Source organism: Fukomys damarensis, unplaced genomic scaffold, assembly GCF_012274545.1.
Source record: "Fukomys damarensis isolate Sample0158 unplaced genomic scaffold, DMR_v1.0_HiC HiC_scaffold_16, whole genome shotgun sequence".
NCBI classification, from domain to species: domain Eukaryota; kingdom Metazoa; phylum Chordata; class Mammalia; order Rodentia; family Bathyergidae; genus Fukomys; species Fukomys damarensis.
This window is the reverse complement of record NW_022900928.1, coordinates 130,043,635-130,066,171: the sequence shown is the minus strand read 5'-3', so window position 1 is coordinate 130,066,171 and position 22,537 is coordinate 130,043,635. Positions and strand designations below refer to the sequence as shown.

At 37.2% G+C, this 22,537-nt stretch overlaps 1 protein-coding gene across 2 annotated transcripts in view; it reads right to left on the bottom strand.

Moving 5' to 3' along the window:
* Gigyf2 (GRB10 interacting GYF protein 2) overlaps positions 1-22,537 on the bottom strand; it is a 145,727-nt gene that overhangs the window by 75,907 nt on the left and 47,283 nt on the right. Inside the window, exons 6-8 of one of the 2 annotated variants that reach the window (XM_010631780.2) lie at positions 10,630-10,741; positions 5,102-5,213; positions 4,097-4,137 (exon numbers count right to left, since the gene is read on the bottom strand). In XM_010631780.2, coding sequence (XP_010630082.1) covers positions 4,097-4,137; positions 5,102-5,213; positions 10,630-10,741 — 265 coding nt within the window. The remainder of the gene's footprint in view (positions 1-4,096; positions 4,138-5,101; positions 5,214-10,629; positions 10,742-22,537) is intronic. The other variant, XM_019208607.2, reaches the window with a different exon arrangement.

The following is a 22,537-nucleotide window of genomic DNA, read 5'->3' as shown; positions in this document are numbered from 1 at the left end:
TCTCCCTGTAGATGCTGCCACATACCCAGTTGGAGTCAGATGAGTCTCATGTCATACTTACTGTTCACACATAGAAGTAGTATCTGAAAACTGTGACTTCCCCTAAAAACTCAGGGGGGAAAAAAACTGTTGATAAACTAATGTTATTTAATAAATATTTTACAACTAAGAAATGTGATTTTAAAACTCTGGGTGCACTGCTAATAATTCTTTCACTTATTTCAAAGAATCAGTTTCTATATTAAGGACTGTTTTCTGCACAGACCACCTGCCCTTTCTGGGAAATGGAGAGCAAATGGGGAGAAGGGAGCAGTTACAGCTCTGCCTTCCGAGGTTGTTCAGCTCCCTTAAGCCGAGCCACTAGGGAGCTCAGATATGTCCTCAGAAAGACCAGTGGGAACTAGTGGAAAGCACTCCTGGAAACTGACACTAATAACATGGCAGGTCTAGCAAACTGAAGTAGTTACTAAAAGTCATAAGGGTCTAGATTTATGTATATAAAAGATCGTATTATTAATTGCCAGAAATAGTGTGTAACCAAAATTTCTACATTAGTTCAAAGTATTTCACACTAAAATGTACTAATTAATATCACACTTGGATCATATCATGAGGACCATTTATTCTTTTTATGATCCTTTAATTTCAAACTCATGAAGGGTATTACAAAATGATCACAAGAACTGATCTCCCCCTGTGAGGGAGGATGATTCGTACCCAGAAGTCTGTGAATCCACCCATATAAAGCAAACGCAGGGGAAGGGAATGCAGGTCAGTAGCAGAGCACTAGCTTGATTCCCAGGGTCACATATGCCTGCATGTGCACACACACACACACACACACACAGGCAAATACATGATATAAACTGATTCCAATTTAAAGGAATAAGACATTCCAGAATCTTTAGTAACTGAATTACCTTAATTTGATGTTATAGGACATCTCACAATTGATCAAATATCAGTGTATCCCAACAAACTGGCTTATGCTGCTATTCTTGGAGCATTAAGATTAATTGTGAGCAATTTTTAAATCTACATTACTTTCAACAATAAGATTATTTACCAAAAAGATCTGAATTCTTAGTACAGTTAACCTGAAGTGAACATCTCATAAAAAGCATTCAATAAATGCCACTATATTAGAGTGTGTGTGACAGTTGCTGTATTTTAGTGTACCTATTAGTATAATAAGTATTAGTACTTAACTATAAATAGTTAACCTATTAACCTCCTTAATCTCTTAAGAATTTTTTGGGGGGATACCGGGGATCAAACTCAGGACCTGTACTTGAGAGGCAGGCTGCAGCACCACTGAGCTAAATCCCTGGCCCAAACCTCCTTAAGTCTTACACTTCATGTCAATTTAGTTTCACGCAATTCACCTTTTGAAAGACATACATAGGGAGAGCCAGGCAGGGGTGTCACAAGCCTGTAATCCCAGCACTCAGGAAGCTGAGGCAGGAGGATCACTCCAACGTCAAGGCCAGCCTGGACTACACAGTTAAGTTTAGGGCCATCCTCAGCTACAAAGCAAGACCCTGTTTTGGGGGCGGGGGCAGAGGAAGAGGGAAAGGGGGAGGTGGGGAGAAACAGACACACATGGGGGAAGAGCAAAGAAAAGAACCTTTACTTGTAGAAGAGAGTGGCTAGGAAAATTAATTGGTTTTAAATGAAAACCACAATGATGGAAAAAAAAGTTTATATTCTATTCCCACCACCAAAATATAACTGTGTAAGAATTAAAAATCAAGCTATTCTCATCCAGGTAACTACTTTGCCAAGGCAACCCAAGTCATTTTCAGACAAACTCTTATCAAAACTTTGCAACAATGTGTTAAATATGTGGCTCCTTGAGCCAGCATTCAGCCTGTCTGCTCTTGAGTCTCATACAAGTCACCTCTCATTCCCCTTTCACAAGATCATTAAGCGAGCATTTGCAGGCAGTGACCCTAGAAACCCTTCTCTTCATCCTGTCCTGCCTACAGACTTCACTCTTATCCAAATCGCTCCACTTCCTCTATGCAGTTCCCATCCCAAGGCTAAATGCCCTGGCCGCCTATTCCAATGTGCAGACCCTTTCAAGATGTGGCCTCAGAAATGAACATAATGCTTAAGCTGTCCTGTGACAAAATAAAAGTATAATAATAGTCCTCCCCATCATCTGACTCATCGAGGATGACTGAGATCTAAGAAATACTGCCCTCAGCTGTGAGGATAGCAGCATGTTGCTGATCAACATGAAGCACAGAGTCAGCTGAAAGAGCTGACCCCTTGATTGCTTTTAGATACAGCTACTCCATATTTTAAATTCTGTAGCTTAGGATTTTATATGACCGCATTTTCTGCAGTTAAACTTCCATTTAATTAGACCCGGTCTCTTGTTCCATGTCTTAATTCTGATCCTAAGTCCAAACTGTCCTCTACAGCTATACCTCTCAAAACTGACAGATTTGAAGCCAGGTGTGGCGATAGATGCCTGTACCCCAGCATTCGGGAAGCTGAGGCAGAAGGATCACAAATTCGAGGCCAGCCTGGGCTACATACTGAGTTCAAAGCCAGTCTGAACTACAAAGAAACATGCAGTCTCAAAAACAAACAAACAAACAAAAAGCACTGAAAGATTTCAAAATCAGACCAACACACCAAAGAAAGGAATATTAATTAGTACCTAGCACAAGGCCTTAAACATAAGAAATTCAGTATTTGTCAAATGAATGATGGGTTCATACACTTTTATTTAACATGTTTCTGCTGCTTCAAACCACTGGTGGTGTATGCATGACTGTCCCATCAGGCACCTTGCACCAATAGTGGTACAAATGGATCTCATCACTTTTATCAGTCCTTTTACTAATAAAATTGATAAAAAGCCATTTGAGAGGACAGTCACGCATGTACCAAGGGTGGATCAAGCCACTCAGCAGCAAGACATACAGATCACAGCCCCATCATAAATATGTTAATCCTAAAAATTCTGTAAGGAATTATCAACTCATTTTATGAAGACACTAATGAATATCTGAGAGTTCAGAATATCCAAGACTTTCTGCTTCCAGATTCTGTACTCTTTAAACTCTCACTGTCTGTCTATACTCCCTGACATAAGTATTAAATCAGACAAGGATGACAGCAGAGGCCCTCAAGATACTACTCATCCAATAGTCTACAATTCTGATAAAGCTGATAATACCTTACCCAGTCTGAATGAAATTTCTTCATGCTGCACTCATTTAATGTCTTTTCATATATGAAAAATAAAGCCATGCTAATGAATAAGGAAGTTAAATCACTGACAAGTTAAATGAGTTTGATATGGAAACAGTGAAGGACAATTATTATTACTACTGTACTTAGTTTTCAAGACAATCTACAAATCAGTCTGTGAATGATGTTTATACACTTAACATGTTTATGAGAAACATTTTCCATATCAGATAAAAATCACAGTTCTGGAGAACTTTTGTGTTACTTGTAGGACTCTGGAAACTGTGTGGTTTTTTTCATAACTTAATGGCACTATAAATTCTTTTTTCTCTGAGATATTATTATCTACCAGTAGTTTATAAGGCAGTACCTCTAATCAGTCAGAAAGCCCATCTTATAAATTATTTTATATAAATTATAATTAACTCATCATAAACACTGAAACCCTCTTTTGTTTATCCTCTTTTTACCCCCCATGTGGTACTGGGGATCCAACTCAGAACACTGCACTTGCTAGGTAGGCATGGTGCCACTGAGCTACATCCCTGACCCTCCTTTATCCTCTTTAGTGGATACTTTAATTTATTTGGCTACTCTGATCTCAAAACAAGAAAAACTACAGCACATATAAAGAGAAAACAGCAAAATAATTATTAAAGTAAGAACATTTGTAGTTAAGTCAAGTAAATCCTAACAGTTGTATTTCTGGCCTCTGGTATGATACAATGGAGACCTTAACCACAAAATTCCAAATGAGAGCAATGCTACAACCCCATCTACTGGACAGGCATAGGTAACTGAGTCAATTTTCACTCTGTCCTGTGTGTGAACCTTGTTAAGCAACCAATACCATGGAGGTCCAGGAAATATTTCAATGTAAGAACCTTACCTACATCTTTTCGCCCTGGTTTTTCAAACCGTCTGTCACCCCTAAAAAGAGATAAAATAAATTTCAAACAAAGCTTGAGTATATGCATAAATTTTCTATCCAGGACACTGACTTTCCTGTATTTAACAGCAATTCTTTGTACTTTCAAGTTATAAAACATGCCTATTGCATGATTACTGCATAATATTTAGAAAATAAAAGCACAAAGATGAAAACGAAATTGTTCCACTTCAACTGCCAAACTAGTTTCTGCTGATTTATAATATGCATTATTTTACTTACATACATGATACAGTTTTACACACTGCTCTGAGAGTATGCTTTCCCACATCATAAAATATTTTTAAAATCATCCTTAACATTACTGGCCATTTAGTTCTTTATTGTGTGGTTAAGCTACTACATAAATGTAGCATCAACCTCTCTGGTTTGTTTCTAAGTATTTTATAAAAAATCATCACACTAGGGGCTGGGGATGTGGCTCAGTGGTGCCAAGCCTGCCTCATAAGCGCAAGGTCCTCAGTTCGATCCCCAATAACAACAAAAAATAAGTAAATAAAACTTAAAAAATAAAAACTAGAGGCAACCCACTTGAAAAAAAATAATCACAGTAATACTGTGGTACATCCATCTATCCATGTACAAATGCCCTCGTTCATTGTAACACTCTTCATATAACATCACAAGCAACACAGAGAGAAGATCCTTTTACTAATACCCACAGGCAAAACGGCAATGCTCCCACTGGAAGCTAATCAAATAGCAAACCAAATTAACTATCCATGCGAGCACTAATAGAATGCATCTGTGTATCCAGAATATTGCTTCCTTTAAAGGAGGACTAAAAGTTTCTAACATTCAAGTTGACATTCAATATTAACAGCATTTTTTAAAAAATGAAACCCTATAACTATATACAGAGGCTTCTCTGCTGCAGAAAGCATAAAATAAATAAGCTTTATATATCAAGAAATCTTACACCAAGATCTGGATCCTTTTAATTACCTTTCCTCCCAGCTCTGTGATCTATGCATCTCCCTGCCACCTCCTCGACCAAACACACCCTCTACTTCATCGAAACTTCTTTGGTAAAAACCACATTCACCTCTACCTCTGCCTGAAAATAAGAAGACAGAAAAAATGCTTGTCAGAAGTCAACATCCAGTACATTATGAACACGAAAGATTGATATCTGAAGTTCTGTCTTTATACACAGCAAAATATCTGTGTTTAAATATTTAACAAAGCCTGATGGACTCTTTACCTGTGAGAACAATGACAATGAGACAGCTGGACCAAAGGAAAAAGTTAAACCTAATGAAGGGGCCTCGATAGTGAACAAAACATTAAGCTCTTTAAGCCAGGTGCCATGCAGCACATCTGTAACTCTACCTACTTTGGAGGCAGAGGCAGGAAGATTCCAAGTTTGGGTCTAGATTGGGCAAGATCTTATCTAAAAACAAAAAAGGGCTGGGGACATAGCTCAGTGGTGGAACACTTGCATAGCATGCAAAAGGGCCTGGGTCCAACCCCGGGTACTGCCAAAAAAGGATAGGGGCTTCTTAAAAACTTCAGAAGTGAAATGCTGAAAATTAAATCTTTCTTGGCGGGGAGGGCTTTTCATTAGATTTTCAATAGAAATGGGAGAAATATTAATTTGGAGAGAAGCGACAATTTAAAAAGTCACAGGGCCAGGGATTTTAGGTCAGTGGTTCCACCGCCTACCTTGAAACTGCAAGAACCCGAGTTCAATCCCCAGTACCAAAAAAATAAAAAATATAAAAGTCACACACAAATGTTGAAATTATCTAACCCAGAAAAAGGGTAACTTAACAGGCCAATTCTAAAACTACCAATTTCATGAACTACCTACATAGAGAACAAAAGGCTACCTTTACTCTTTATTCAAATCTTGAGGTAAAAAAATTATCAAGACTGAAACACAGAGCTGGTAAAAGTATATAGATATAAGGATGCAGAGGCATATGTGGTCCAAATGTAAACTGGCCTTTATTGAAAGCAATTCGGTTAAATATATCAATATCTGATTCAATAATCCCACTTAGAATTAATGCCAACAGAAATACTTGTACAAATATGCAAATATAGTCACACCACATAATGTTCTGGTCAATAACTGGCTGCTCATCCGAGGTTTGTCACATCAGATTATAACGGGGCTGAAACTTCCTGTCACTCAGAGACACCAAACCATCATCTCCCAGAGCAGGAGTGCACTCAGATGCTTGTGATAATGCTGGTGTAAACAAACTTAATCAGGACACTGCCAGATGTATAAACATGTAGCACTTATAATGGAGCATTGTACACAGGTATATGCATTTCTATACTATTTATCATTTAATGTACTTCTTCCACTTATTAAAAAAATAGTTCACTGTGAAACAGGATGCCATATTACACCAAGAGCAACTTTAAAAATCTTAAGTCTACTGTCTCTTCACTGTACCACAAGACCAAATTGTGACCTATACCATCTAGGTTTGACTACACTGTGATGTTCACACAATGACATCAAAATCACTCAATGACACATTTCTCAGAATGTTATCTTATAGTTAAGCAGAGCATGACTGTATGTATATGTTTTCACTGCAATGTCTTAAAACTAGAAATAAGATAATCAATAGTAATGGCTAGATAAATTCTGATAAAAAATAATACATTATGAAGCCAAAGATAAAAAGAAGCACTGGGATTAACAGAACTCTATTACGCTACTGAATGACAAATGCATACTATGCAACAATGCATATAAAAATTATTCCACTTATATAAATGCCATTGCTGCACAGATGGGGTCAGGAAGGATACACATATCCAACTGCTGTATTAGAGGGAAATGGTAATATGTACTTTCAGTTTTCTATTTTATGTATTTTCCCAACAAACACACACCATTTTTATTTAATACGCAGGTAAGAAAACTAGAGGAGTAGAGTCTGGGGATGTATTCTTAGCTATCATCCCTAGCTCAATTTCTCCCACAATGCAAAATGATCCAAAGAAAAGAGATTTATCTGTTTTATTTTCATTTTTTGCAGTGCTGGGGATCGAACTCAGGGCCTCTCACAATTAAGCAAATCCTCTTCTGCTAAGCCACATCCCCAGCTCCAAAATGATAACTCGAACAAAAACATGAGTATACTCCAAAGCCAAATAGAACTGAATTAATTACTCCAAATATCCATGCAGTATTCTTATTTCTGTTATAACATATCATGAAATGACTCAATACAGTTTTGACTCTCACATGATCACATTGAGAAATACTAAGTTAATATACATAATTATATGTGAGTAATCTTAAGAACAATGGACATATTTTCAACTATTTTTTCATGTGTAACCTGGAAAGGAAGACTACAGCTGAACTTAATAATCTTCAGGTTTCTTTTCAATTGTATCAATTTCAGTGTGAGTCAAAAGAAAGTTAACTCACAGTTTAAGTGCTTCTCATTTGAGGAAACGTGCAGTTTTCATTTACTAACCCAAAATAATGTAACCAAAACTGTAACATTAACAGGAAGGTATTCCTGTACAGCCATGATTTTAAGATGGGGAAGAAAGTTTCCTCCTCCTTTAAAGAGTACTTTTTTCAGGAAAGCCACTGCACTTACATATTACCTTTAAAAAAATCTTATTCTAGAAACATATGAATAGAAAAAAGCAGCCTTCAGGTTACCAGGAAAATACTACAAAATATTTTCTTCCAGTTGTGACTAGTCAGTCCTGACAATGGTCCTGTTTATGAGTTTCAATACTTTTTAATGGGGCACATAAAATGCCTCAGATTCTACAGCTTTCCCATTTGTCAAACTTAAATCACCTATAAATGTGGTTCCTGTAAAAGCAACAAGAAGTATTCATAAAGCGAAATGTATAGGACTGTCCTACTGTCTATGAGATTTTACCCTACTCTTATAGGGATTAAAATATACTTCCTTTTGACATCCGGGATTTAGCTCAGTGGTGTCACCAACCTGCCTTGCAAGTGTAAGGACCCAAGTTCAATCCCAGGCACCAAAAAAATCCTTTTAGAGCCGGGGATTTAGCTCAGTGGTTCCGCCGCCTGCCTAACAAGCATAAAGTCCCCAGAGGAGAGGAGAGAGAGGAGAGGAGAGGAGAGGAGAGAGAAGAGAAAGGGAGAGAAACACCCTTTTATTAATGCTGAAAACAGTGGTTGATAGTTGTGTGGATTGGCCTTGTTTCTTCCACTGCTGCTAAAAAATGCCTTTAACAACTTCTAAATTCTTCAACACTCTCAACCACAAGTTATTTCAAACCCTAGGCTTTTAAAAGATTATATTCCTTGTGTTTATCTTCACTTGCTAAAATTATTATTAAACAGAAACACATAAAATAGAAAGATAGCAATGCTTATGTTATTTCCTCGATACTCTGTTTAATTTTTACTAGTTCTTGGTATTTAGAAGCTTTGAAGTTGATCAATTTTCACATCAAAGTTTTCTCAAGTTGAAGCGAGGCAAGATGACACAAGCCTATAATCCCAGTCACTTGGGAGGCTGAGGCAGGAAGAATGCAACTTCAAGGCTAGACTGAGCAACTTAGCATGACCCTGTCAGAAAATTAAAAAAAAAAAAATTTTAAAGTAAGGATATAGCTCAAAGCTTTCTGGGTTCAATACCTAATACCACAAAAAAAAGGAAAAAAAAAAAGTTTCCTCAAATTGGCAACAGAGTAATAACCTAATGGTAGATATGTCCCATTCAAAAAGATGCAAAAATCATTTACCCAAGTTAAAATTAATAAACGAAAAATATAAAGCCAGATTATAATTGTAACCTTGTTTAATAAAATAAGCTATTGAGACCATTAAAAGAAATCATAGGTAGTTGTGAAAATGGTGTTAGAAGTATTTTTCACAAATCAAGTAAATTCATTTGACTAACTTTGTGCCCTTTATTCACACTGGCATCCTAATTAAGTCACTACTTCTCACGTCACTGTCTTTTATCCATGCACTATTGAAGCTCTAAATCTAATCCTCTGTGGTAACCTCATTTCCATGAAAGCAGGAGCACTCATCACTCGCTCACTTGTTTCTCCACATGTAAGGATTTCGAGTGCCTGCAGAGACTGGCTGGTAACTGCAGCACAGTCAACATGGTCCACACATGTTGCCTAAGCAGCATCCTCTCTGACTTGTCCTGAAAAGGCACTGTAGGTACTTATGTGAGTGCAACTCTCCTGTCTGCCATACCACAGAAGGAAACACAGGAAACAACCATGTAGAGGCCAGAGCCAGAAGTGGTCAGTTCAATCTAAAAAGCACCATCTCACCACCAAGATGCACAGACCCTGGTTAAATTTTGCACCACCAGAATCCAACATGGGGTGGAAATCTGAGCTGCCTGTGTGGTTTTTGAAGCATGGACAGGTCAATTCTGTGGTAATGGTACTTCCAATAAGTTTTACAGATGAGTCTACCAACTCCTCAGATTAAAACCACTGTTCTACAGATGGAGAAATAAATGCTAAAGAAAAAACACAACTATGCTGAGTAACAGTACCTAGAAAAGTAAGTTTTAGTTAGTCCCCTCTCATTACTCACAGCTGGATTCTCACTATTATCAGAAACCTAATTGAATATATTTTCTAAAAAGACTGTATCATAAGGCACAATCATAACAGTGAAAAAGAAATTCAGGTACCCAACACTCTTAACATGCCAATCTGGTGGCATGAGATGTGAAGACAACAGCCTCTGTCACTGCCGACACCCAGTTCTTCACTTCTAAAGCATCTTGGAGAAAATTACATGCTATGTTTAGACTACTGCTGTGATTTAACCAACAGGGTTAAGATAAACATCAAGAATGTCCTATAGCAGAGAAAAATCAACGAATCCCAAATAGGGAGTACATATCAAAGCACCAAGTAAGAGCAAAGACTCACTTTTCTAAAACATAAATCTATAAAACTATATTCACGCTCTCTCTCTCTCTCTCTCTCTCTCTCTCTCACTCACACACACACACACGAATGCTACCTAACTGTATTTTGTTAAAATTACCCAAAGGTCCTAGGATTTCTAAAGCAGTTTTTGCAAAAGTCACTCTATGGTTGGGGTCACTCCTGGCACTCCATACCGATAAGGACCTTGTGTAGAAACTCTAGTCATGGAGGCCCATGGGGACATCAGTGCTACTCCAGCAGCCAAGACCTATCAGGACACCTGGGCCCCCACAGCACAAAGCTTCCTGTAGATGAAGCATGAGCATAGCAAGAACTTGCAGAACTTAACCAGAAATGTCTAGACTCCCTTATGCTGAAAACGATATAGTTAGAAATGGACTCTTCTGCTCCAAAGCAGGAACTGAGCAACGGGTACCTTGAGAAATGATTCAGAAAATAAATACAGGACATTTAGTACATAATTTATCAAAGAGCAATTTCTTTAAAAACTCAGGCATTGAAATATTTAACAAGTGATTTCCCTCTCCTCCACCGCCTCTTCTGTCATTACTTTATTTCACATGGAAGCTCACCTCGCCCTCTTGAAGAACTTCGACCTCTAGGAGCCCCCACCACTGTTCCTCCTCCTCCTCGTCCTGTCAATCGCAGGACAGCAGCACTATTTACAGACATGGAAAAGTTTCTCTGCCAAAAAATAAAAACAGGAAAGAAACAGAAAGAAAACAAAGAAAAAATGGATAAAACAGATAAAACTACATGTTGCTTCTCCCCACCTCCCACTGAATCTATAAAATGGCAACTAATCACTACCCTGGTGGCAATGGGAAACTATAACTACACAGTGTAGGAAGATGATCTAAACCCTAGTTTTGCCTGACAGTTTTAATTAACATTTCAGATCAACAAAACTGATAAGCAGTGTGTTACACAATGCTGGGTTCACCGGGAAATATTACTAAATGCTGTATGTACACAGACAGGCCAACAGAGCAAACTCTGTAAGGACAAAAAAAAGAGGGAATCATAAAACCATCTAAGAGTAGCTCAATAAAAAATAAAACAATTCTGATTCACATTTTTCAACAATGTTAATTACCATCTAGGAGTGAAAGGGGAAAGGCATGGCCACATAAAGATCTACATAACATCAACCACCTGAAGAATACATGAATGGGAAGGGAGAAGCTTTGTTTTTTTAAAAAATCTCAACCATTCAGTCAGTAACCTAAACTTGGCACAATGAAACAGTAGTTGAGTGCACATCCACACACAAAGAAGGGAGGCCAGGATATTAAAAACATGCGTAATGACACTTCTAATAAGTGGAATAAATTGTGCTTGAGAAAAAATAAAGCAAGAATTATACAAGTCTCAATTATCAATAAAAAAATAAAAATCCTGGGCATCTGATAGAGAATTTTGCAAGACAGTTTTACGCTAAGAAAATAGTCCAACAGATCCTTATTTAAATCCCTCTACTTTTAGAACCTAACAGGCAAGTGCATGATCACTCCACCAAGTAAATTCAAAACTGAAAGCTTAAGATGTAACTGAAAATTACAAAAACCACCTAATTATAAAAAACCCTATTATAAATATACTTTGATAAGACTTAATAAAAAGAAAACTAGTTGAAGCATACAGGTTCACTTACCTTTTGGTAGAGAGTAGTGCAATACTGAAGGATTCTAGGCATTATTATAATTAATACTATAAAATGTTCAAGTCTAGATGAAGTACTGTAATACTGAAAAAACAAAAGTCAGCACTAACTGTATTTAGTATGCTAGGAGCTCATGCAGTTGAACACCTAGCTACTGCATGTAAAATCCAACACACACTCTGAAGTGTGGAGAAACTCATATACAGTGGACCCTCAAGTTACAACCCTACAAGTTATTGACATAAGAACAACTGGGCTAATTAGGTTAATGGAAGATTCATCTGCCCCTTTTGGTATCTACAGTGTGTACCCAGGTAAATATCCAGATTTCACCTGTATTGACTTACAACCAACTTGAGTTACAACTAGCCCTTAAGCACAGACCAAATTTGTAAGTTAAGGGTCCACTATGTTTTATTTCTTTTTTTTTTCTGTTTTTTTGTTTTGTTGACAGACAGGATCTCTCTATGTAGTTTGGGCTGGCCTCAAACTCCTGGTGATCCTCCTGCCTCAGTACTAGTATTACAGGTATGTACCACCATGCCCAGCTGAAACTTACATATTGTCATATACTCTAACACATTGCTACTAAGTGCAAACCAGTATAATCTCTTTGAAAGGCAATTTCTCACAGTATATTAAAACCCCCATGCCCTCTGACACGGAAGTTTCACTTCTTACACAAGTAAATAACACTTAAGTGGAAAGATACTTAACTGCACTGTTGTTTACAGAAATAAAAGCTATCTAAATATTAACCAATAGAGATTAATTTAAAAATCACGAGTTTGGAATTCTGTACAGCTGTTTAAAAAAACGAAGAAACTTTCTTGAGTCACATGAAACTTTTAATATTCAACCATTTCTGATCCACAAACACTGCAATTTCTTGTGGTCAATTTAAAGTACAGGGATACAGAGGACGCTTACAGTTATAAGCATAAAGAGACCAGAATGCCTTGGACTGCATTTTGGCTCCTTAACTCAGTTTCTGTGTACCTAACTTTCTTCAACTATATAACGTACATAGGGTAATATTTTTATCTACTTTATGGGTTGTTGCAAGCACTCGTATTAGCACTCATATTAAATGTCACTGTCAAGTTCTTAGAACAGTGTCTGACGCATACAAAAAGCTAAGGATGAAGCCAGGTGTGATGGTACATGCCTGTGATTCCAACACTCAGGAGGGTGAGACAGAAGGAGTGCCTCAAATTCGAGGCCAACATGGGACACATAGTGAGTTCAAGGCCAGCCTAAACTGCATAGTGAGCCCCTGTCTCAAAAAATGAAAAAGAAAAAAAAAAGCCAAGAATGAATGAAAAGACAGATAGCTGGCTAAGTATTTGTTATTAATCCCAGATAGATGATTAAGAAAAAACAGTACTGAAAGGAACTGCCAGCACAGCATGCTACCATTTATGGTGGGAGAGTGGTTAAAAGAATACAGATGATCAAAGATGCCTTAAATACTCTTGGAAGGAAGCACAAGAAAACAAGAGCAGGGGTTACACCTGAGAAAGAGTAATAAGCAGCAAAGTTTAGGTGAGACAAAGACTTGCTTTCATTATATGTGCTTTCTGGATTTTCTGTGTGTGTGTGTGTGTGTGTATTCAAGAATACAGAAATGAAATGATTTTCTGTGATGTCAAATAAATAAAATACAGCAATCTCATACCAGCTACCTATATTTAGGGGTAATAAATAGAAACATGCAGGCTGAGAACGTAGCTTAGTGGTAGAGTGGTCTAGCATGCATGAGGCCCTCCAAGAGAGATGCATATTCAACAAGAATATCAAATAAATGGCTGGGTGTGGTGGCACACATCTATAATTCCAGCACTTGGGAGGCTGAGACAGGAGGATACTTGTGAATTCGAGACCAGCCTGGGCTACACAGTGAGTGCCAGGTCAGTCTCAACTACACAGTAAGACCCTGTCCCAAAAAATAAAAACAAACAAACAAACAAACAAAAAAAGTAAAAGAAGATCTCTGAACAATAATCTTATTCTACAAAAACATAGTCAACAGACAGGCAGACTAAGACAGACAGAGAGATGGGTAGGTGGATGGATGGAAGGACATACAGATGGACGGCAAAGAGGGAGGGGTGAAGGAATGACAGATAAACTTAAAGATAAATATCTATGCAAGGTAACTAGGGAATTTAAGACACACCAGCAAAGCAGCTGCTTTAAATGAGAAGTATTTATCTCCCTATAGAGGTACTGGAAGAAAAAGTATACAGAACTCTAATCTAAAAAGATCTACATAACCTCTAAAGAAGTAACTAGACTATCCCAAGGACAAACATCAAAATTTAAATGACTCTTTGGCCAGCTACAGCCCTGTTTTACTTCACCATATTTTATAAGTATCAAAGTCTACCAAATATATATCACAGTATCGTAAATTATGCCATTTAATCCTTTTATGACTACTGTTTCATTTTTAGAACACCCATAACAATGGAATATGATAAAAAATTTTCTCTTCAAATTCTTGTTCCTTGAATTTTTCTAGGTAACATACATGGATTTCAGGCAAACATTCAAAAACTTGCAATTCTCAGCATAAATGGGTTAATGCGTCCGAAAGTAGACCCCAATGATCTGTGGCTATTGTGAAAACTTTCCCAGCCTTGCATTAAGCCTGATGTAAACCTTTTCTTGCTTTTTTCCATGACTCTTATCTACTGCCTTGTCTTGATTTATAAGAAAAACCTGAAAACCTACAAAATGAATGTTTTGTGGTTTATCTAGAAATAACACAGAAAATATTGCTGTTATTTTTAGTGAAGACAATTTTGTATAGCTTATTCAATCTACATAAAACGTGAATTTTGTTTAAAGTTTTTAAAAAAGATAAATATTTCTATTATAAAGAAAAAAACGAGGGCTGGAGATTTAGCTCAGTGGTGCCACCACCTGCCTCATAAGCACAGGGTCCTGAGTTCAATCCCCAGTACCAAAAAAAAAAAACCAAAAAAACAAAAAAATGAGTATCTGTTCCATTAGTCATTCTAGAACTAATTCTGGTGTGCAGCTATAATACATACAAGGGACCCTTGAGTTATGACTGGCTTGACAAACAACCAACCTGGGTTACAACTGGAATTTTAGTTTTAACTTATGAACAGTGTCTTGAGTTTATGACCCAAATGCCAGTTGTTTGTGCTTCCTGATAGTCTCAGATACAGATTTAAGTCTTAAAGAGTTCTGGAAAGAACAATGCAACATCCTTTCCTGTGTGGGGTTAACTGAGAATTTTGGGTCACTGTCTAAGGACACTGAGATCTGCTTATGTACAAGAAAAGAGACTTTGAAGGCTGTTTAGAGGAACCTGAGTCTTCAACTGACCAACCTGAGTTACAACCAGCCTTCACAAATGACTTGAGTTCCTAAGTCCAGGGTCCACTGTACCTAGTTTTAGTCTTCAAATTAGTAACCAACTGTTGCTGATTAGCTGTTGTTAACCAACATTCCTAAGCAACATTTATTGAACAACCTTTGATTTTTCCAGATGATTTATGTATTCTCTTAATACATACTAATTTCTTAGAAATGTTATGGAATGTTTCTGCATGATTTCGTTACTCATTCCTCTGAGAGGATTCCATGTTTTGGCAACTAGTAGCTAGTCATCGTCTTTAATATACTACACAGCTTTTCTGGCCCATGTAGTCTAAGAAATCTATGAAATCATTCAAGGAAAAAGAAAAAATTTAAATATGTATAAACATAAAAATAGACAAATATGCATAAAATAATAAAGCTATCATACTATGCAATGTAAAGATTATTTTCTGTACCTGAGGATGTAGCTTAGTAGCAGAACCTTGCCTAGCATGTATAAAGCCCTGAGTCTGAACCCCATATTGTAAATAAAAATTATAATCAGCTTCTGTATTTAAAATCATAAATGTAATTTAAAATTTTAGAAAACTTAAAAGGTGCAACTATGTCAACAGACGTTAAAGATATAAAGATTGCATATAAATCAATGAGAAAAAGATTAGTATTACAAAAGAAAAATGGCAGACAAGAAAAAATGTAAAATGATCAATGTATAAGTGAAAAACCTCACTACTATGGGCAAAGAAATGGAAGTCAAAACAGTGGAAAAACTTTTTCATATCTGCACAGAATTCTTTCAGTGAAAATACTCATTGATAGAGAAGCACAGGAATGTTTGGTGTACACCACCACCTCTATAAACAGCAGGAAAATATATTCACGTTACTTAGAAAAATACACAGAGCTGGGCAGTGTGTGACCTGAGATCACACAGCTCAGGAAACTGAGATGGGAAGATCACTTGAGCTTCAGACCAGCACGGGCAACACAATGAGACTGTCTTAAAGAAAAAAGATATATACAGAAATACACAAGAAACAGCTAACACTGGCTGCTTTTGGAAGGAGAGACAAGTGCCTCAGGAAGACCTGCAAGGAATATTTTCTACTGGACACTGTTTTGTAAATGTTGACTTTTAAATTATTTATTACATATTCAAAAATATATAAATAAAAATTTAAAAGAAAAATATTAAAGCAAAAAGTTAATAGTAAAATACTAGTTACGCCAGCAGTGAAATAAAGAAGTTACCCTCATTGCCATTTTCTTGAAAGCAATCTAGTGATGTCTAGCAACTGGGCTTACTTCCGTCCTTTCACCTGTATCCCATACATCTGTGGGGTCTATCTCATACCAAGCTGCTTTGATTCCTGAAGCTTTATAGTAAGATGGCACTTGGGAAGTAAGTCCATCAGATTTTTGTTTTGTTTTGTTTCGATTATGTGGGATCCCTTGCAATTCAACATGAATTTTAGGATCAGCTTCTCAGTATCTACCAAAAAGATGACTGAGGTTTTGAGGGAAGGCACTGATCTTCACAGTATCAAGTCTTCCAATCCAGGAACATGAGAACCCTTTCATTTCTTAATTTGTTAATTTTCTTCAAGGCTGTCATGAAATTTCCAGAGTAAAAATTTTATACCTCCTCAGTTAAATTTACTCCTACATACTCTTTTCATACTATTGTAAATGGAACTGTAAAAGAGGGAAGTTAGTCCCCAGGACCCAGCAAGGATCTGAAGCAAGAACTGAGGCCCATGGGAAGAGTGAGGACACTTGAACAAAGAAAAAGGAAGTGGCAAACAGAACTTTCTCCCTGACTCCTGACTCACTTCATGGGAAGGGCAGCTCAAACTCATATGCGTGTTGACTACTGGCAACCCCAAAGACCGGAAAGGAGAGACACACGAGAGGAGCAGAGCAATGGACACAGAGGACTACTATTCAGATTCAGATGTCCAACAAAAGAGGGTGATTGGCTGGTCACCATCTTGAACAAGGGTTAACTGAGCTTGGAACTCAAGCAGCTGCAGACTGGATCCATCAGAGTAAGGCAGAAATGAGTTCCAATCATCAGGAGGGTAAGGAGACAGGTTCAATCTGGCAGGGAGCAGAGTTCGAGGTGGCAGAAGGCAGAGTTGCACGCTGAACAAATCAGGTTCCAACCTCACAGCCAGAAACCAGCCTGAGCTTCAGAAAGGTGCAGGCTTGTTGGGATGAGCTACTACCTCACTATAAATCTGTGGCTAGCTTATTGGGATTAAGCAACATGGCTCTGGACTCTATGTGCCCAACATGTCTACTAGAGACAGCAGAGACATACCTCAAAGTGAATGATTTTTTTTCTTAATTTCTTGGTTTTCTTTCCTTTCCTTATTTTTGGTTTTCTTTTGCTTTTTTCTTGTTTGTTCTTGTTTATTTATGTTAACACTGTTTCTAGGGTTTTTTTAATATTATTCTGTTCTTCAATTTCTCTTCTCTCTTTCCCTCTTGTCTTCTTTGCCAGTATCCCAAAGTCTGCATAATCTTTCTTTGTCTTCCAGCCTTGCTTCTAATCTTTTATTCTTCTATTTCTCTATTTTTTCCCCCCTAATCTCTTTTAGATTTTCTCCCCTGAGGGAAAAATCATGATACTCAGAGCATATTTACTGTATATAACTTTCTGGTTTTGCATTTTCTTAACATAACCATAAATCTACTTCACACAGTTAAACATGGCAAATTAATAGTTACCACATTTTGTCATTTTCTAGGCTGTGTCTGATGCTATTGTTACTATGGATTGTTCTATTTCAGCCATTGTTCTAATCAGTTGTTCTTCCTGATATGCGAGGGCTGAGACTACCTAAGAATTATAAACAGTACTATAAGCCAGTGCCAAAGAACTAGGGGCTAGGCCAAATAGGCAGGGATTTCTCATGCCCCATAAATTGAAGAAGTAGGATCTTACAACAGACTCAAAACTCAAAAGCCAACTAAACCTAGAAGACATCTCTGAGAAGTAGTCATTCCCTGAAGGTTTTAAATGCTAGCAATAAAGCTACTTGCCATAGGCAATTTACAAGCATAAACCCAGGAATTAAACCAAAGAAAAAAGAAAAAAGAAAATGAGAATACACTTAAGCGAGATGCAACCCCAGACTTCTAGCTCACCAAAGACAAACACAGGGGGCAATGAGGTGAAACCATTTTTTTAAAAAGCATATTTATTTTCTTTGTCATTTTTTTAATTTTGGTACTGGGCATCAAACTCAGGACCTTGAGCTTGCAAGGCAGGCAACAGAACCACTGAGCTAACTCCCCAGCCCTTGTGAAACAATTTGACTCCCACCCACCTGGACTCTCTGAAGTAATAAAAGTGGAAGTAACAAAGCAGATGAATGAGGCTCTAGAAAAAATCAAGTCATACTTTGGAAACCATAATGAAAGACACGGTTAGAAGATATAGATGTTTTTAAAAATAAAGGAACTTAGGAAATTGATGGAAACCATGAATGCCCAACATAGGAAAGAAATGGCATCTATGTAACAGATTCAAACAGAAGTGATCAAAAACCAACTGAGCTGGGGATTAACTCTGTGGTTCTGCCGCCTGCCTCACAAGCACAAGGACCTGAGTTCAATCCCGTGTACCCCCCCCAAAAAAAAAACCTACTGAAAGCAAACACAATATAATGAGCCAATGTGAGGACACAATATCACACATAGAAGACCGGACTGCAGTTAGTGATCATGAAAAGAAAGATTTCTTAAAAAGAGCGAGAGATCACAAAAAATCAATCCAATAGCTGCTAGATGATGCAAAGAGTAACGTAAGATTGATTTTAATCAATAAAAAAGGAGATCACACAAACAACTTAAAAAACGTGTTCACAGAACTAATGGCAGGATATTTTCCAAGCAGTGAACAAGAATTTGACATACATATAAGTGAGACATATAGAACTCCAATTAGCCACAATCCAAGAAAGTGGACACTGTGCTGAGGATTTAGCTCAGCGGTGCTGGTGCTTGCCTTGCAAGCACAAGGTCCCGACTTTGAGCCCCAGTACTGAAAAATGTATGTATGTATGTATGTATATATGTATATATATATATATTATACACCAAGGCATATAATAGTCAAGATTCCAGAAACTCATAGCTGTGAATACCCATGTCAGTAAAACAGAGCAGGTGCAAATAACCTAATATTGTACCTCAAGCATCTAGAAAAAGAAGAGGAAGTCAACCCCAAAGCTCATAAGAGGGAAGGAAATAATAACAATCAGAAGAGAAATTAATGCAATGGAGACTTTAAAAAAAATACAAAGAATCAACTACTCAAAGAGTTGGATCTTTGAAAGACTAAATAAAATTGACAAACCCTTAACCAATCTTATCAAAAGAAAAGGAAAATCCATGCAAGTAGGAATGCAAAAGGTGAAATCACAACAGACTCTGCAGAAATCCAGATCAATACCTATTTTGAGAACCTTTATTCTAAGAAGACACAGAAAAAAACAGGCAGATTACCACATACATATGAATTAACAAAGCTGAATCAAGCAGATATAAAAATTCTAAATAAACCATTATCAGTCAATGAATAAAAATTCTAAATAAACCAGTATCAGTCAATGAAATTGAAGATGTAATTGAAAACCTACCAACAAAGAAAAGATCAGGCCCTGACAGACTCACTGCTGAATTACACAAGAAATTTAGAGCAGACTTATATGCCACTACTTCTCAAACTCTTTGATGAAAATCAAAGGGAAGCAGTACTCCCAAATTTATTCCAGGAAGCAAGCACTACCCAATACCAAAACCAGAGAAGGACCCAACCAAAATGGAGAACTACAGACCAATCTCCTCAATGAAATATATGCAAAATTCCTCAGTAAGATACTGGTAAACAGAATGCAGAAAATCATCATGAAAGTTATACACCATGACCAAGTAAGACAACCCAGGGATGCAGGGATGGTTCAACATATGGAAATCAATAAATGTGATACACTACATAAACAGAAGCAAGGAAAAAAACCATATGATCATCTCAGTAGATGTAGAAAAAGCATTTGGCAAAGTCCAACATCCATTCATGATAAAAAATCTTACAGAAAACTGGAATAGGTCCGTATCTCAATCTGATAAAAGCAATCTATGACAAACCAACAACCAACATCATACTAAATGGACTAAAACTAAAAGCTTCCACTCTAAAATCAGGAACAAGACAAAGATATCTACTGTCACTCTTATTCAATATAGTTCTAGAAATATTAGCTGGAGCAAATAGATGAGAAAAAAATAAAAACAGTAAAGATAAGAAAGAAAGTTAAGGGGCTGGGAATTTAGCTCAGTGGCGCCACCACCTGCCTTGCAAGTGAAAGGTCTCGAGTTCAATCCCTGGTACCAAAATTTTAAAAAAGGAAAGGAAATTAAATTATCATTATTTGCAGAAAAGTCCACCAAAAGACTTCTACATTTAATAACCAAAATCAGTAATGTAGCTGGATACAAAGTCAACACTCAAAAATCAACAGCATTCCTATACACAAATAAGAGACAAATTAGGGAAACAACTTTCACAATCCAAAGAAATAAAATACCTAGGAATCAATCTTAACAAAGGAAGTAAAAGACCTTTATGTGGAAAACTACAGTATTCTGAAAAAGGAGATTCAAGAGGATAGCAGAAAATGGAAAGATGTCCCCTGTTGTTTGGTAGAAAGAACCAACACAGTGAAAATGGCCATACTTCCATATTTATTATACAAATTTAATACAACCCCAATCAAAATATCAATACTGCTGGGCGTGGTGGCACATGGCTTTAATCCCAACACTCAGGAGGCTGAGGCAGGAGGATCGCTATGAGTTTGAGACCAGCCTGGGCTACAGAGTGAGTTCCAGGTCAGTCTCAACTACATAGTGAGACCCTGTCTCAAAAAAACAAACAAAAAACAAACAAAAAAATCAATAGCATTATGTCATAGAATTAGGAGAAAACAATCCTAAACTTCATTTAAAACCAGAAGAAAACTAGAATAGCAAAAGCAGTTCTGGGCAACAAAAGGTTAAGAGAGAGGGCATCACAAACCCTAATTTGAAGCTACTTCATAAAAACAGCATGGTGCTGGGAAAAAAAAAAAAAAAGACCTGAAGATCAATAGAACAGATCAGAACATGCAGAAACAACTGAAGATCAATAGAACAGATCAGAACATGCAGAAACAACTCTAGACACACTCATCCCCCCCCCCCCCCCCCCGTACCAGGGATAGAGCTTGGGACCTTGTGCTTGTGAGGCAGGCAGCAGAACCACTGATCTAAATCCCCGGCTCCAGCTACCTCATCTTTGACAAAGAAGCCAAACACCTTTACTGGAAGATAGATGGCCTCTTTAATAAATGGGACTGGAAAAAGGTTTTTCACATGCCAAAGATTGAAACTGGACCCATAGCTTTCACCATTCACTAACCTAAAGCAAAATGGATCAACGATCTCAATATTAAAACTGAAACACTAAATCTGCTGGAAGAGAAAATACACAGGACTCTCAAAGACACTGGTGTAGGCAAAGACTTTATAAACAAAATCCTCATTGCACAGGAAATATCACAAAGAATCAACAGCTGGGATCCCATCTTACTAAAAGGTTTATGCACAGCAAGAGAAACCACCACAGATTGAAGAAAGAACTCACAGTGTGGGAAAAAAATGTTACCAGCTACTCATCAGACAAAGGACTACTATCTGAGAAGTGAATTCTTAGATACCCCCCTCAGGTACCAGGGATCAAACTCAGGACCTTGTGCTTGGCAGGCAGGAGAGGCACCACCGAGCTACATCCCCAGCCCTAGGACTACTATCTAGAATATATAAAGAATTCAAAAAAGTCAGACCTCCCAAATTCAAAGACCCAATCCAAAACTGGGCATCAGAAATGAACTGATACTTCTCAGATGAAGAAGTAGAAATGGCAAATAAATATATGACAAAATATTCAATATCACTGGTCATTCAAGAAACACAAATTAAAAGAATTCTGAGATTCCACCTCACTCCAGAAAGAATGGCTGCTATCAAGAAATCAACCAATAACAAAACAAAACAAAAACACAAATGAAGTACAGGGTTTAGACATAGAGAAAATATCCCACACATTTGTACAAAGCTAAATATATCCATCCGTGCTAAAGTTTCTAACTAAACTGTGAAACTGCCTTTACTTTATATAGTGTCTGCTGCATTTAGGTGAAGTGCAAAGACTAAATTTGATAAGTCTAAGGAGCCGTGGCAAGCTTTAGTGAAACATGTTAGGGAAATATAAATAAAATAGAGATGTATAATAATTCCACTCATTTCTTTAGCAAAATCTTTTTTATGTTTGTTAGTTTTAAGGCGTGGTGTGCTTCAGTGGTAGGAAAACTTGAAATCCTTATTTTCCTATTTCAGAGACTGTCCAGGAG